Source organism: Gallinula chloropus (genome assembly GCF_964237585.1).
Source record: "Gallinula chloropus genome assembly, chromosome: 3".
In the NCBI taxonomy this organism is placed as follows: Eukaryota; Metazoa; Chordata; class Aves; order Gruiformes; family Rallidae; genus Gallinula; species Gallinula chloropus.
The window spans coordinates 11875087-11892665 of NC_140087.1; the positions used below are offsets into that span (position 1 = coordinate 11875087).

General features: G+C 45.2%; 1 protein-coding gene across 1 annotated transcript in view; it reads left to right on the top strand.

Annotated features, from left to right (window-relative positions):
- SCML4 (Scm polycomb group protein like 4) overlaps positions 1–16496 on the top strand; it is a gene marked incomplete at its 3' end in the record, with an annotated part of 68782 nt that extends 52286 nt beyond the window's left edge. The window contains exons 6-8 of the mRNA XM_084262601.1: positions 3878–4144; positions 12876–13021; positions 16371–16496. Of these exons, the coding sequence (XP_084118727.1) occupies positions 3878–4144; positions 12876–13021; positions 16371–16496 (539 nt within the window). The remainder of the gene's footprint in view (positions 1–3877; positions 4145–12875; positions 13022–16370) is intronic.
- Between the last annotated feature and the right edge of the window lie 1083 nt (positions 16497–17579).

Consider the following 17579-nt stretch of genomic DNA (forward strand, 5'->3'; position numbering starts at 1 on the left):
TTGAGCACCTCAGGGTGGTGAACTGTTGTATGGGAGACTACAGTGCTCAAAAGCAAAGTTTCAAAAGCAGCTTTCTCATAAATCCTGCTTTAAGATGATGTGTGGTGCCCTCACTAGCGTGTGCCCTCCCGCTGCCTACCCAGAGAACACAGTACAGCAGTGTGACGGGACACAGAATGGCTAAGCTGTAGATCTATGAAGCTGTTGCCTTTTAAACCTCAATAGAGAGTTATGTTTTCTTCTGTTGTCTTAGAAACCATGTTTTTCCCTAATTGGTCAAAATGGGATTAGCAGTGGTGAAAGCTGTGCATGTGTAGGGCCTTCTGGGAGCTTAGGAAATGCAGATACTTCATACACATCATGGATTGAGCCTGAGATTAGGCAGCTTCTCTGTGATACAAACTAAGAGGGAGCTGGAGAAATATGAACACAAAAAGCATCCATAGTCTTTTGTACCTTCCAGACAGTGGAGCCTGTCCTTCTTACTGCCTCTGTGCCACTGTAAGGACCCCTTATGTAAGCCCTTGCCATGGTTCTCCCCCACCCTCTGCAGCTGTTCTCATAGTGGAAAAGATGTCAATCATAGGATCAGAGGACAAATCAGGCAGGAAGGGACCCCAGGACGTCTCTGGTCCAACCTCTTGTCCAAGTCAGGGTCAGCTGTGGGGTCAGACCAGGTTGCTCAGGGCTTTGCCCAATTTGGTTTGAAAAACATCCAGTGCCAAGGCCTGCATGGCCTCTCTGTGCAACACCTGCCACCAACCCACTGTCCCCTTGGGTTAAAGGTTTGTCCTTACATCCAATCTGAAACTTTCTTTTCAATTTTTGCCTGTTGTCTCTTGCTCTTTTGCTGTGCACCACTGTAAATAGACTGGCTCCATCTACTTAGTGACCTCCCCATGGTTACTGGGGGCTGCTGTTAGGTTCCTACCCCCAATCCACTTCTTCCCCAGGCTGAACAAGCCCCCTTTCCCCAGCCTCTCCTCACTGGGCATGTGCTCCAGGCCTTAGGCATCTTGATAGCCCTCCACCAAATTCACCTATTTGTCCATGTCTGTCTGGTATTGCGGAGACCAAAATTGGATGCCAGGTTAGACCCCTTGCAGTATCCTACTTTTGCTGGCTTACATACAACCCTTTAACTACCACTCACTAAAAGAGACCATCTGACCAGTTCCTCACTCATCCCAACCATAATGTTCTAACTTCTATGCAAGAATATCATGGGAGACAGTGTCAAAAGCCTCCCTAAAACCAAGGCACATGACATCCACTGCTCTCCCTTTACCCACATGTCCAAGGGGCTTTATGACAGAAGGTAATTAGCTTGGTCAGACATGGCTGACCTTTGGTCAGGCATTATCACAGAGACCATCCCCAGTCACCTTCTACTCCTTCTCTGCTGCTGGGAGGGGGGTCATGAAATGCAGATGATTTTTTCCTGGTCAGAAGTGTCTCCAGGGACTGTCCCCTTTCAGGCATAATGGATCTGTTTGTGCCCTGAAAGCCTCCCAGTCCTGCCTGCCTCTTCCATTCTACATGTGAGCCCCTCCTGGGGGTGTCCAGACCATTGCAGGGCATGGGCTCATGGGGACATGGTTCCTCAAGGTGCACTTTTACAAAGCAGCCTGTACTCAGCAGGGAGGACACAAGCTGACCAGGGCCTTTTAAAGCTGTATGCTTTCAAGCCTGTGATCACATGAACTTGAATGTGAGTTTCCTTTTTCCTAATCTGCGACCTGCATTTCCTCATGAGCTTCTTCTGATCATGAGGAGATGGCTGATGAGTTGCTCTTGTAATCTACTGACTGCTCATGTCAACATGAAGATCAGGAGCTCTGAAAAGACCTGCTTAGAAACCTGGCTGCTTGAGATGATCCCCAACCCCCTTGCTCCCCCGTCCAGTGAGGATGGTATCTAGAACTCACTTTTCAGATTCCCAGAGCACCTTCTGCTGGTGTGTGTTTCAGACAGTACTGAATAGAGGCTCCTGCTTGCTCTGTGGCAATAGGCATCAGTTTGGAGCCCAAAGCAGAGACATGTGGATTAAGCTGATCTACATCACGAAAAGAGCGTCAGGCAGGGTCAGGAACAGAACTGATGGTGTCTGGCTCCACATCATACTCTCTTACACCACTCATGGGTGTCCTTCCATGGGGAGATTTCACCCACGCATGTCTTATTTCACACAGACTACTGAGAGAGTCTGACATCAGTCAAAACATCCCTGGGGTCTGCTCGCAGATTTTGGAGTCGTTTATATCCATAGTAATAAAAGCTGTGTGCCATTTATTTAGCAGGGCTCTTTTAACGTGCTGTTTGCTGTTTTGATAGTCTGTGTCTTCTCTGTATTGTAATCATATTAAAAGAGCATTCTTTTCCTCGAATAAAGAGGTAATGATTCACAAGAGGCATAATTATTCCATGTGGTGCAGGCAGGATGCTGCAGAAAGAGCTGTCTTCTTTCTGCATAAGAGGCTTTTATTGCAAGTGTTCTACACAGTAATTAAATTCCTTTGAATGAGGAGGCTTGATTGGATTTTCTTTGGTTTATTGGGAGGAGTCTGAAAAGCAAGGTATTTAGCTCAATTGCTATAGAGTTTTGGCATCTGTTGGAGGTTAGGGAGAAAGGTTCAGTGTGTCTGATTCCCATTTCTCTTATGCTAGTGTTAAGTTAGCTGAACTTTGTTGAATCCCATTGAATTACACGCTGTCTGTACTTGTGTGAGAATCAAGCTCAGAAATCCCTGGCAGAAAGCAGCAGGGTACCTGAATGCACGCTGTAAGAATCCAAATTATCTAAGGGGAAAAAGCATCACTGAAGGAAAGTTCCTTGCAGTTGCAAAGGCAAGTTCTCAAAGGTGAGGACACTTCACATTTATGGCTGTCCTTCAGCTCTGGTGTTTCCCTCATGGCAAACCCAACCTGGGCCCAGAATGGGAGAAGGTTTCAAAATGACAGTGGCAAAGGATTGAAAAGTCAGGCAATCAGGCAATGAAGGTCTGGGCTGTGGCTTGACGCATGAGCTGGTGTGGCACAACTCTTGTGTGTTTGAGTTGTCAAACTAAATCGTGTGTCACGGAATCACTAGGTTGGAAAAGACCTTTGAGATCATCGAGTTGTTTAACATCAACTACTGTACCCAGCTGCCAAGATGGTTTGTTGGGTTTTTTCCAAAGAAGAGTAAAAATGCAAATTAAAACTATTATATACAGCCTCAACATGTATTAGAAATGGAGTTTGCGCCTTGTAGCATAAATTACAGCATAAATTCTTCCTGCTACTCAATAGGGCTACACAGTAAGTTGGGAGGAGACTTGCTCAGGCAGGGAAGGAGATGTGCGACACCACAGGGGTCATTTCACCCTGCTCAGATGTCTCTGGAGGAAGAGTAACCATGATGAAGAAAGTGACATTTTCAACAGCTCAAAGAAACATCGTGAGGCAATGGGAGGCACTTTCTGAGTCTAGGGGCTCCCTGCCTGCCAGATGTTAACACTTTGTTTCACCCAGTGAGAATGGGAACCCATGAAGCACAGGTTGCCAGTACTGGTGGGTGTTATGTGAAGGTTTGGATCTTAGGGGAGTTTCCAGGGGCTCTGCTTGTATCTCACTGGTGGTGGTGATAGTGGTGGTGGAAGTGGAGAGGGTACAGGGAAAGGCTGGTTTTTCAGGGAGAATGGCAGTGGACATGAGAAGGAGGAAAAGCTTTTACTATATTTTGTGAAGACAAGGCAAGTAGGAAGGAGTTTCAACACTGAGGACTGCTGGGAGGAGACTGGGACTGGCCAGATCCCTTTTTATTTTTTCTCAAGGGCTGAATTAAGACTGGTTCTCTTTCAATGAAGTTTCTTCTGTGTCTTGGCTTCCTGAGCAGAAACAATCATACCTGAGGACTACCTGGTTGACTCCGCAAACATGAAGCGCTACAGCGTGGATCCTGCTGACTCTGCCTTCGGGTGCGTGGGCTCCGCGTACGCCATGCGGCAGAGTCCCGCAGACGGACGTCCTGCCGGAGGCTCCTCTTCCTCCTGTAGCCACCGGCCTGCCCAGATGTCTTCAGGGGGATCCTCATCTACTGGCCTGCGGCATCAGACCTCCAGCCCAACGAGGAACGGGACCTATCTTGAGGGAAACAGAAGTGGTAATTTAACATCTTCTATTTAACGATGTGTGTTGCTATCTTGGTGCCATGCTGGAGTCTTAACTCACTCCCAAGTTCCCAGGAAAATTCATGAGGTGGGTCTGGGTTGACATCCATCTAGACCACACATACTTCCATTTAGAAGGAGAAATAATAATTTATGTAAACACAAAATCAATCTATTTATCATTAAGTAAAAAGGTGAATGTTTTCTAATGTTGTTATTAATTATGTAAACATATGTATTATATATAATCGTGTGGCAATCACAACTGCTATTATTGACTTACAGATATAAATATTAATATGTAAGGCATTTCTCCCAAAGACTGACGCTTCCTACAGGCGGGGGTACCTGTTACATGGGTGACACCAGCTGTGTATCAGATCTGATGCAGAGAGAACACACGTATTCGTGCTTACCTCAAAGTGTTTTAGCGAAAGCTTTTGCTTCCTAGCTGCGTGGCCCATCCTCACCCTTCAATCCTGAACCAGGACAGATTTTGTTTGAAAATGACTGCCCAGCAAAACATGTATTTTCAGAATTCAGCCAGCTCACTACTCAAGGTTCTTTTATCCTTCTGGAAGCAAAGTCACAAGAGGTTTATATGCAAATTCTAGGTAAGCCATGGGAACCACTGGATTCAATAACTCATCTTCTTCCTTCTCTTTGTATTTTGCCAGGTACCCTGCTAGATTTAGGTTTTCTGGGTCTGTTGCTCTGCCCATTAGCCGTATTCCCTATTAGCCATGACTTTTTTTTCTCTAGAAATGACCTGAGTTCATCAGATGAGTTAGCTCATTCCCTGAACTTCCGCTAACTTTGCCTTTGTTTGCATTTTCAAAGTTCTCCATTAACAGGTCTTTATCAGTAGTGATTCCAGCAGTGTCTTCACCCCTTACTAATTATTCAAACTTCATTTATGCATTTTTCATCTTGCAGATGGATCTAACAAAGGAGTTGAGTGTCTCAGCCATTTTTAAGTCATTAATTTCTTTCCCTTCCTCATTTATTAATGGAATCTGCTGTCATTCTAGTATTATTTTTTTTAATAATCTTGATATATTTTCAGAAGTCTTGCTGGTTCCCCCAGCCCCTTTGTCTACCATTAACTCATTACACTGTCTTTCTGCCCTTGCATTTCCCCTGGAAACTGCAAGTTTCTTGGAAACTGTGTATTCTTGTTGGTAACCATTCCAAAGCCTCTTCCCAGGAGCCACAGATCTTTGTATAATTCCTTCACATCCCTTGCCACCCCAACACCAGTATTATTTCTTCTTCCTGAACTTTCTCTATTTAATATTTTAGAACATTATTCTTCCAAAATACACACTACTAGTATTTATCCTTGTATTTCTTCATTCAACTAAGTTCGCCTTCCTAAGTGTTCAATACCTACCCAAAACCATCAGTCACTTTGCTATTACTTTTGCACACTTGTTTCCCTGGTTTTCCCCTGTGTTATCTCGTTATACAGAGCACAGATAAGCGCTCTGCTCGCATCATTATTTCTTTCTTTACTTACAGAGTCAACTTTACTCAAAGCAAAGCAGATAGCATAGAAATGCACTACTGCAAACAACTTGTTAAAGGTTGTCACTAAGAACTGGGGGCCTCAGTTACAAAGAAAAGGAAATGAAAAGCCCTTTCTTTCAGACCTTGTTCAGTGCCTCTTGGGTCGGCATAATCAGGTGCTGGGAGGACAAGTGGCTTACTGTGCTCAGGATTCATCTTCCCCTCTCCCACTGCTTCCCTGAGCATCCTAGCAGAGCTGGGACCCTTTCGTCAAGCTTTTTAGTTGGCAGCTGTGAGGAGCCAAGATTTAACAACATTGTTACTTGCTTGCTATGAAAATCTTCATCATTCAGCTTGGGACCTGTTATGTCTGTAGTACAAAAGAAGGGTCAGAGCAGCACAGAGCAAAGGTCTGTCTAGCCACACATTCTGTCGCCAGCAGGAGACAGCAGCAGACCCTCAGGAAAGGGCTAAGTGCAGACGGTGGTGCTTCCTCAGTACCCTCTCCACCTTCAGGAATTTGTGGCCGAAGGGCTTCCTGAACCGGAAGTGGTGGATTCATATTTAGTAACCCTTCATAGATTTTTCTTCCCTGAGTCACTCAGTGGGTTACTGAATACTTTGTTCACTTTCAGTATTCACAAAATTCCCGGGTTTAAAAATGTGTTATGTGGAGAAAAGGCTAGGTATGGAGGGTTTGAGACTATGCTCAAGGGACTGAAGCTTCAAACCAGAGCTCTTTAAGCCTGCTTACCTGCATTACTTCCCTTCTTCTTTCTGACTCTGAATGTCCCTGTTTCCCAGTCTCAACCTTGTGAAAACAGTGTAGTCCTGAGAGATGGCTCCATCTCTCCTACCATGACTTCTCAGAAAATTTTCCCTCCTCACAAAATGACAGCCATAAAGGTAGCACATCCTTTTTTCTTCCCAGAACTGAACCAACACACAAGTCAGAGTGGCCATGCAATAGGCTTTGTAGGCACCTACATTTCTCTAGCTTGAAATATATTAAGCCACTTTAAAGAGCAAAGAAGAAGAGATTGCTTTTAGAACAAACACCTCTGTCATTTGAATGTCACTGACACATTTACAAGTGACTTTAGGCCACTACTTTTGATACTCTGGGATAACAGGATTCATCCCAAAACTGCTTAGTATTGTTTATGTGACAAACATTTGACACTTGCATAGACTAGAGCCTCTGGACCCTCTGTGTCATTCGGCCAGCTGAGCAGCAAATGCACCCTAAAACTGGCAGTTACACAGTGAACATCACAAAAAGGGTTATTGATTTGTTGATACAGTTTATTTATAGTTATGAACAATTTGTTGGGTCTAGTATCATGTACCACAGATTCCCATCTGCCATGAAGGTACTCACAAACCCATACAGAGGTGGGTTTGCTGTCAAAGGCTCCAACAGGAGCAACAGCAAACTCCCCACATGCTCCAGCAACGTACGTCAGCCCAAATGGCCAGCGCATGATTGTGCCACCACCATCTGTCACATCTCCTCTGATCCACTCAGCTTCTTTCTGGAGACTCCAGTGGGGAGTGTTCCACCCTCCACGGCAGGAGCCGAGTCCTGTGAGGCAGAGGGGAGCCATTGCTCTTGGGCACGGCCGGGCAGTTTTCAGTGTCTGTGAGGTGCAACACAGGGACACCCATGAAAGCAAGGTGCCCACAGACTCGTGATGATATCACTTTTAGCATTAAAGCATTTGGCATGCTGGTTCCAGTCATAGCCTGGTTTCATCTCTTAGTTCACTTGTGATAAGAGTGGTTTGAAAGTCTGGCTCGGTAACACTGGAATCCCCACCTCAGAGTCCTACAAAGCATTGCCTGCCCCTCCTTAGAATTAGAGGCTGTATTTCTTCATAGTTATCATCTTTTTCACCTACCATGTCACTTCCACTTTTACTGTCAATCCCTGACTTGTAAAATCTACACCTTTCTGCAATTGCCTTAGCACAGCTACACCAGAGTTTCGTTACTCTCTTTGCAAAATCTCTCTCACAATGGTCTTGGGAATCTGCACTCCCGCTACAATGCTACTGTGTGTGCTTTCCCTCTTTCTAGGGATAATTTACATGCTGCTGAATCATAAGTGAGCAAAGATGAGCAAGTGGTGCGTGCCAGTCTCTGTTCTTATCCTCCTCAGTTTGCATACTTATGAGGTAGGGATGGGCAGGACTCATTAGAAAGAGGAAGAATTTCTCTCTGAAACCTCAAGCCAATCCCCTTTATTTATGGATACTTTTGAAAAATAGCTGGCCTTATTTATCATGGTGAGCAAATATCATGGAAAAAACCATAACCATAAAACATATCTTAGTGCATAGCAGAACATGTCTTTCAAGCAGAATGGATGAGATTAAACCTCAAAGCTCTCATTAATGCGATCAGAAGCTCGATGCCTAATTCACCATGATTATGCTAAAAAATTCCAAGCCAAAAAAAAATAGAGGGGGGAAAAAAAAAATCTCATTTCAGAAAGCTGGTTGGGGCTGCTAACGGATAAACATGCACTTTCCTGTCATCATTTGCCAAATTGAAGCTCTTAAATCAGGAAAGGAATAGTCAAGGACATCATAAACCTTTCCAAGCCTGCTTACATAACAAACAAAGCCTTTATTTCCAAGTATGAAGAATTGTGTGTTCAACCACAGCGTAATAACCTTAACCTTGCCCTGTAGCTTGTTATTTTTATGTAGATTTTATTATCCAATATTAGCAGTTAATTATTATTACCCAAGGGCCTTTGTTAAAGAGGCAGTCCTGCTTGCTCATACATTTATTTCCTGAAAACATTTTGGGGTGCAGGGTTTGAAGTTCCTCTTTTTTTCAGAATAATACTGCAAGCACCCTGCAGCAGCTGGATCCAGCACCTCCCCAAGGAAAAGGAGCTGCTGGCAGCATCGCGTGGCTCACTGCTGGGTACCATCGCTTTGGAAAACACACCCTGCCTGTTAATTTTTGAGGATACTGACAGTCTGAAAGTTTCACACTCTCAGCGAGCAAGGAAAGCCCATGTAAATATTTAATGGCAGCCCATGGCTTGCCCTCATGCAGCTGGATGCAGAGGAGCACCTTCAACGTTGCATCCCCGTACGCCACATGCCATGCCGGGAGTGGGAGCAGCTGCCATGCTGGTGGGACGGGGACTCTGCCCTGCCCTGCCGTGGGGCTGAGGCCACCAGCCAGGTAGTGCACGGTGCATCCTGCCAGCGCCTGCCAGTGCAAATCAATGCACTAAGCTCAATCTTCTTTCCAGAGCTCTCTGTTTAACTGTGGCTCATCAAACCCCCCCATGCCCATAAATATCCTGTGATTACGTTCTCCCACATGGCTGCTTTTCTGATGCCTCTCCTCTTCCCCTGCTTGGTGTGCCCTAGACTTTTAGGAATGTGTCTTCTACAAAGCCTTCCCCCTGTCCTTGTTTATAGGGGGAGGTTGGCTGTTGTTTAAAATACCTCCCAGCTCTCTGTGCCTTTGAGGGCCTGCTACTTCTGCTTAGTTTCAGTAGATCTGCTGCTCCTTATTATCTGCTCCAGTGCAATCAGAGCGAACCTTTTAAAATTTCATTCCCACCCCCTTCCCCTGAGGCACAGAAATAATTTAGGCCTGCAGCAATATTAAAGTTCATCTGTCACTCCCTTTCCACTTTTATCTATCAATGACCGTACTCCCTCTGGACTCTTTGCCAAGAACATATTTAGGGAGTCTGTTATTTATCTTTCCTTCTCTCACAGGTTTAGCTCCATTTTAGCATTGGATTTCCTTGTCGTTCCTCTGCAGCTGTTTGGCTGTTGGCTTTCTCTTTCTCTCCATCCTCTTTCTCAGGAAGATCCCAGGGCCAGATGTATGTAGGGGTCAGAGAAAAGCCTGCGTGGGGTGATTGCTCAGCCGTTGGCTCGGTCAGACCAAGCCAGGCTACATCTTTCCATCAGCTTCTCTGGACTGTGGACACTGACTTGGTATCTCCAGCCGTTTCTGCACAGTGGTCTCAGACAGGACGCCCCAAGACCTTCGCCTGCAGTGGAGCCTCTTCCCTCTCCTTCCCGACACCGCTTCAGGCAGGAGGGAGAAGCGTTTCCCTCTGATTACCCAAATTTCCATATCCCATTCCATTAATTTGACAAATTTTTGCCACCTGTCAAAAACAGGAAATTGGATTTGACCTAGATTACGATCTCTAAAAATAATTATTGGTCGCGAGCACTCCCATCTCTTTGTAATCTGAGTATTCATTATCACCCTGATTAATTCTGATGACAGGATGGCATAGGATACCCGGGAGACATGAGACTTCCTCATTTATCTAATTCTTAGGTTAAGTGTGAATACCTTCAGATAAGAAAAAATGTATAGTACTTGCCCTGCTGCCATCAAACACTTTCGCACTTAATACAATCTTTCAGCAAAGCGATGCTATTGAAACATAAACCCCACACCTTTGTGAGGACATGGAATGACTTCTTTTCTTTTGTAAAGAGTTTACACTTAAATGTGTAAACTACAATGTTTAAAAGCCAGAGTACATTATACAACAAAATACTCTTAAAAAGATATGGAAAACCAGATTGTTTCCAGACTCACCAGCTATGAACTGTGTTTGAGACGTTTGTCTGCAAGCTGATGGCATCACAGTTTTATTAACAATATTTAAAGGTTGCCCCTTACACACAAGTAAAATAACCCATCTTAGTTCATGGAAAAGCAGCAGAGAATCCAGGACCTGACTCTAGGGGAGCAAATGAGGGCAAACCAGTCTTCAAAGAGTTACTATCTATGCATAAATCTTATTTTGGTATTGCTATATGATGGCTCAGGTAGGGATTTGAAAGAGTTATCTTTACTTGCTGGGGTCTGGAAGAGTTCTGGCCATGTGGTCTCTTTAGAAAGGTCACTTATATATTTGTCTTGAAAAAATCAGATTTATGCTATTGATTGCTAGAATGCGAAGGAGCAAGTAGCATTCCCCTGTCATTTCAACCTTTTCTTCTCAGCTCCCTTCCTTTTACTACAGATATTTCCAATACCTGTGAAGGCCTCAGCTGCTCTCGGGGGTCTCTGTTCCCCTTTGCCCTTTCCTGGCATTTCTGGAAGCAGCGGGTTACGGGCAGGAGTCGCTGTGCTGGGGGCTGCTCCCTGTGCCCGGTGTGAATCCCATGCTAAATCCCCTCGGCTTTCCTTACCTTCATACAAATTTAAAGGAAATAATGTGAACCTTGGTAGTGGCACATCCCCTTCAACACCATTATGGCAGTAGCATAGGAACTTCCTTAACCCTTTGGGCATGGCCAAACCTTTCTCTCCCCCTGCTCTGTTTTCCAGCTGGTTTTCCCCCTGACCTTTGGTCTGAGCTGCCCAGTATCTCCACACATCAGCTTGACACTCAGACCACTGGCTGATTGGGTAGGGGAGAAACACTCCCCCCTTCTGCCTCCAAGACTAGTCTCGGTTCTCCCTCTTGTCCCTGACAAAGTTCCTCAATGTTACAGATGATCCAGGGGTTGGCCAAGATTACCCTGCTCGTTTTGCACTCTTTGTCTTCATTGTTTTGTGCCAAAGGCTCCAGATGGTGTCTGTACCGTTGTGTATTGCATTTATTCTGTGAGCAGAGCCCAGGGTCGCCTGAATCCATATGAACACCAATCCTCACTGTCTAATTAAGAGGACCTGCGGCTATTCCTTGTCCTTTATATCCAGAACAGTGACTTAGCAAATGAGAGTGTAATTATCATGATATTTACATCACATCCCATTATGAAGCCCATCGACCAGATTTGCACATTCATAGCACTGCTGCTTACCGGGGTTCATCCTCTGTAACTGCACAGTCTACCTCGTTACATGATGCCATAAGATGAGCATGGCAGCAAGAAAATAAGGACCAATAAGCACATAAAGCTGTTGTTGGGCAGAGATGGGCAGAGCCTCAGCTCATATCAATCAGCATGGCTCTACTGAAGTCAGTGGAGTGACATTCTACATAAGCCACAAACCCAGTCCACTACAGTTGCTCTCACACATAAGGATCATGGTTTGGGTCACACACAGGGATTCTCACGCATTTTGTCTGTCCTTACAAGCTCAGGATTTCTCTGGAGAGCTCAGCCCTTCTCCTCAGCAGCTCTAATTGCCCTCTTGGCTACCTGGGGCTTCTCCAGGCTCCAGTTCAGGCATCTTTGGTCTTCCTCTACTCGCACTCTTCTGTTTCCAGACTTCTGTAGTGCCTGCTTGCTTACTGTTTGCACCTCTCATTAAAAACTGGGCCTTAGCAGAAAGAGATGAGCAAGTCTGGGCAAGTAACGCTGTATACATCTATGTGCTGCTGCCTGCTAATGCAAAAGTTTGCTTAGTGTGGATATAAACAAATTTCAACAGCTTTCCTGTAATAGAGCATGATAATAGTTATTGTAATAGTGAAGCAGGATGAGCGGGGGTGCAAATCATACTCATGTGGAGGCTGAGATTTATAATCCTGCAGAGACTAAGAATAAAAACATAAATGCACTTTCATTCCAATGTGCTTTTATTCACTTGATTTAAAGCTACAGCAAGCCAAAGTGACCTTAAATCATCCAGGGTTTATACCATTAAAAAGTCACATGTGCAATGTTCATCTTAGTGTTTTAGTAGCTTTCCAAATAGGTGTTCATTGGGGACCATCAGCTTCGTGGGAGCCTAAATTAGGAGAGTACTGACAAGAACCTTTCTCTAAGTGATAAGACAAGTCTGAATGCCTCAATGTGAAGAAAAAACCCTATTTCCTAAATCCTGTTTTTACTCTCTAGCCTTCGCCTTCCATGGCCAACTCCTTTGTTTGGTGCTGAAGTGCCTTCTCTCCAGGTGGGAGGGTGGTGTCTTCTCGAGCCAAGATCCCTGCTGCTTGCAGATCAGACAGCAGGGGCAGCTCAGTTTAAGAGCCTGGCAGCTGGCACATTTTTCCTTCCCCAGCAGGAACCTGAGGGTTTCATGGTTTTTAGTGCAATTTGCCAGCTGGGATCGTGTCTCCTGATAAGCAGTCAGCTCGGAAACTGCTCCAAGTCCCCTTCTCTCCCCACCCCACCATCTCAGGCTGACACTTGCACATAACAGATCCAGCGTCCAATGCTGCAGTGAGGCTGCTGGGCCACTGCACACTCACTAGCCAAGGAAACCTCTGTGTGCTGTTGTAATGAGCTGTTGTGGGCTTTTTTGTACCAATAGCCTCGAGTCCTTCACCAGAACAGCAAGACACAGCTCGGCCATCAAGCAAGAATCCTTTGACCTGGACAGTGGATGATGTGATTTGGTTTGTGAAGGATGCAGACCCTCAGGCTTTAGGTCCCCACGTGGAGCTCTTCAGAAAACACGTATGTAGAAGGCTGCCCTTACCTCTCCTGGGTATTTAAGCTAATGTGCATGGGCACACCATGCTTCTATCTAGCAACAGGGCGGTGGCATGCTCTAGGCAGCCATGGGCCAGCTGCACTGGAGCATGCCACAATACTACAGCTGCTCTGTGACCAAAAAGACCAAGCTAAATTGCCACTAAAGACTGTCCCTGTCATCCTCTGTTGAACACCCAGCACCCACGGGCTCTACTTATCATCGATTTCCCTGTAAAATATGCCGTAGGTGTGAGAACCTGGGTAAGATTGCCACAACTCAATTCAATTACACCTTCGAGTTATATATGTCCCTGCAATTTTTCAGCCTTCAAACCTCATCTGGGTTAGCACAGAGACCCCAGGGGTGAGAGACAAGTGATTAGTCCATTAACCTTAGCCATATCTTCCTGTATGTTCAATCTTTCTATGAAGTAGGTGTGTAATTTACTTAGAAGCACTTACTGTCATTGACCAGGCCCAGCTATCACCTGATATTGCTGCTTTGGCAGTCGACTCATCTGAGCTATGACACTGGGAGGGAGAGGGTGGTGAGACCACCAGGAAAACAAGCTGGGGGCGGAGGTGTATCCTGCGTTCAGGCAGTGGTCTCTCCCACTTTTTCTCCCACCAAACATATTAAGCTGTTTGGGTGCTCACCGCTGTCCCCAGAGCTGGCTCTCCCAGGGTAAGGAGGTGCAGCCCACATCCCCCATTGCTGCAGGAGCACCCCACCAGGGTCAGAAGCTTTTCTCCTTGCCAAGAGACCCAAGTAGCTCTGTCACAGTCCACCAAAGACCATGAAAATTCCTACTACTTCCCCAGTGCTCCCTGTTCCCTCGGCAGGGACATGTGCCCATAACTGATACATCTTCTGGCCTCATGCATAGGAGCCATCAGCCAGGCAGGGACCTGATAGCAGTGCTGTGTGAAAGCCCCATGCTGAGCTCTCTCAGCAAGAAGGATGGTAGAAAAACTGGGGGAGGGAAATGCAGGAGGGGAAGGGGTTGCACAGGGAATTAGCAGGTAGAAAACTTGAGCTGGAAGAGATTGAAGAAATGTTATGGTCTGACAGTTTAATTATGGCCAGTGATTGGCAAATGCATGTATGAAGGAGACAATTCCCTTTGAGTTTAGTGTAATTAATCCATTTTATCAAACAGAAACCTGTCTCTGCTAGACATCAGACTTGTGAACATGCATCTTTCCCTAGACCTTTTTCATCTCAAGTGCTTGAGCACTGACCACTGAGCCACCACCGCACTCCTGTTGCAGGCAGTGGTGGCCTTACCAGGGTTGCTGTCCACAAAATTGTAGAATACACAGGGATATCAAGATATATAAATCCTAGGCAGGATATAGATCCTTAGGTCTTTCATTTTACTCAGAATTAAGATCTTAAACACCCATGAAGATGGAGACTTTCATCTTTCTCATTAAAAGCTTCATCCTGGGGAGCATCCACTGCCACGTGCAGTTCTTGTTTGCATGGCTTGTTTAGGGGCTATTCTGCTATTTGAACAGTATCCTCAGAACAAATGCTGCAAGGAGCTGGCACAAACATAGTAAATTCTCATCCTTGCAGGTGGAAGTTGTATGTTTACACCCACTGTATCATGATCTTGTGGATCATATGTTTGCTGTGGCCAACCCTTTGTGGGAACACAGCAATGATCTCCTGCAATATTCTTACTTGCAGTAGGATGGGTCTCAGCTCATGTGAAAGAAGCTAATTGCCCCGGTGGCACTGAATTCTGCCAGCTTCAGATCTGACTCAAGATCTTCTGGTGGGGCTATTGCAGATTTGGGGACCATGCTGTAGAATCCTTTTTAAAATTCTGTTTTAAAAGGGCTGACACAGTAATTCTGTAGAGAAGTCAAGCCAACAATCTGCACAGGGACATGGCTAATACGGGATATTTAATTGGATATGAATGCTCCCTCTGGCATACTCTTGTCATGGAGTTTAATTTTGACCCCTACACGGTAATAATAAAGGAAATAATAAACTGCTGATCTCAACATTCAGAAACAGCCGCCTCTGCACCCAATCCTTGACAGTGTTTTACCCTATGGCACCACAGTTCCAGGAATTTGTTTTCCTTTTTTATGCAAACATTAATTACATATAATACTTATTCTTAATACTTTTAAGGCCTTAGCTGCCTTAAAGTAATAGGAAGAGGAGGGGGAAGGTGACGAGAGTTTCTATTATGGATAATGGGGGCTGCAAAACGAAGAGCATTAATTGATTGAGTTAATCAGAAAGTGACCTTAACTGCTCATCAGCTAAATCACCACTGAATGGAGTAATAATGATCAGGGCAAATTAGGATCCATACTATTCCTTAATTAGTAGGTAATGGATTACAAAGGGAAGATTGACCATCAAAACCAGCACCCAATATATACAGCAATAGTTGGTGTGTGTACGTGTGTATCCGTGTGCACGCACGGATCACTTGGTATGTTTTAGCTCCAATGGTCCACGTTCTGAGTATGTAATTGAGGTGGAGACTGTGAGGACAGGTTTTAGCATTAGTATTTTTAGCAGATCCACCAGGAAAAAAAGAGACAAGCTCAATATGCAAGGAAGGGCAGCACAGCAGCCAGCCTGTGTCCTTCACAGTGCATAGGAAACCAGAGTCTGTTTCTCTGTGCACCCAAGCTACTTGGCTCTCACTCTGTGGCTTCAAAAGGCTTTCAAGGCAACAGGTCTGGGATAAAAAATCCTGAACTTGGTGGCAACTTCCTCCATTTACATGATGGTTAAATTAAATTTGAACAAATTTTATTAAGAAATGCAATAAAAGAAGCAAGCTGCTGATATGTTTAAGAAGTGTATGCATATATATATATCTATCTATATTTCACTGGATGTAAGTGCACTGGGGATATATGAAACAGGCAGATAGTGAGGGACAAAGCTGGAATGGAGATTCAGAGGTGGGCTGTTCATAAATCCACATCCCTTTCCCCGTCACTCACCCCTTTCTCTCAAGGTTGACTGGCTTTTTTCAGAATTAGGCTTAGAGTAACCCTGTTTTTTTTTTTAAATCCCCATTTTTTAATGACAAAACAATTTAAAACCTAGACAAACCTTACAGTTCACTGAAGAATAAAAAGTACTAGTTTGAGTAACCCCTCCTTTAGAGCTTCCTTCTGTCATACCTCAGATTTCAAGCTTTTAAAATGGAATTTCAGAATGCATGCTGCTCAGCTAGCTCTACCCTAAAAGACACAACGCTGCTGATCCACCTTGCTTAAGCTGACAGGATGCCGCGCTGGAAGGGGATGAACACATTTTGATTCCTTCTCTCTCTTTTGAAACCAGGAGATTGATGGCAATGCTTTGCTGCTGCTGAAAAGTGACATGATCATGAAATACCTGGGGCTGAAGCTGGGACCTGCGCTGAAACTGTGTTACCACATTGATAAGCTCAAGCAAGCCAAGTTCTAACAGTTTCTTTAACGACAACGGAACCTGACCTAAATCTAGATGGAAAACTAAAGGTAACATGTTGCCTTACAGGAATGCATTTGTTTGCAGATTCTTTCTCCCCCTTTTTAAACAAAGACTTTGTCTTTTTTAACATTCGTGCATTGTCACCTTTTTTTAACCCAACGGGCTCCTTCGGGCTGCTTTGTGTTAAGAATTTGCCAAAAAGAATATAATTACAATAATTATTTTGTATCATTAATATTATTATTATTATTATTATAGTAAGTCCTATTTTTGTAATCAGAAGTGGGAACTCACAACCAAACACAGCGATGGCATACGCTGAGGACTGCTGGGAGACCAACCAAGAGCCCCTCGCTTTGCCACGGGTCCACCTTGGAGGAGTAACCGCTGACCGGCATCGGCTGGGCTCCAGCTCCACCACCGATGCTCAGGGGCTGGGAAGGCACGGCGTTTGCTCACCTATTGTCTGATGGGGACGGCCCCATCTCTTGCACTATCTAGAAAACTTGATTCTTCATTTAAAAAATGGGGGTGGGGAGGGTGGGGGGGTGGAGGAAGGGGGGAAAAGGCAGTTTTGCGGCTGAAGTACTTTTCCCGCTAGAGGGAGCATCCCTAACAGACTTGAGGCTGGAGCTCCGCTGCCATGGTGCTTTCTGTCCGACCACCCCGGCTCTCCTATCCAGCGCAGCTACAGACACTGACAAGGAACCGCAGGCTTCCAGCAGGACAGCCCCACCGCTGTTTACAGAGCATTAATTCCAGAAAAGCCCAAACGCAGAGAGTGTGAGAGGCTGTTTCCCCTTGTGCTGAAGGAGGACGATGTGGTGAGTGGTTCCCACGGTGTCTGACGTGCTCAGCCGTCAGCTCCCTTCCCCGAGCCGTGTCTCTCTGCTGTACAGTTTGTGGCACTCAGTGAAAAAGCAGCATTTCTGGGCTTGGTTTTATTTGTGCTTTTAAAAAGGGAAGGAGGGAAGGGAGCATTCCCCAGGTGGAGCTGGCAGTGCAGGACACAGCTCAGCACTTTGCAGTGATGGTCAGGGCTGGGGTGGCTGCTATAGGGTTGGTTCCTGACAGAGC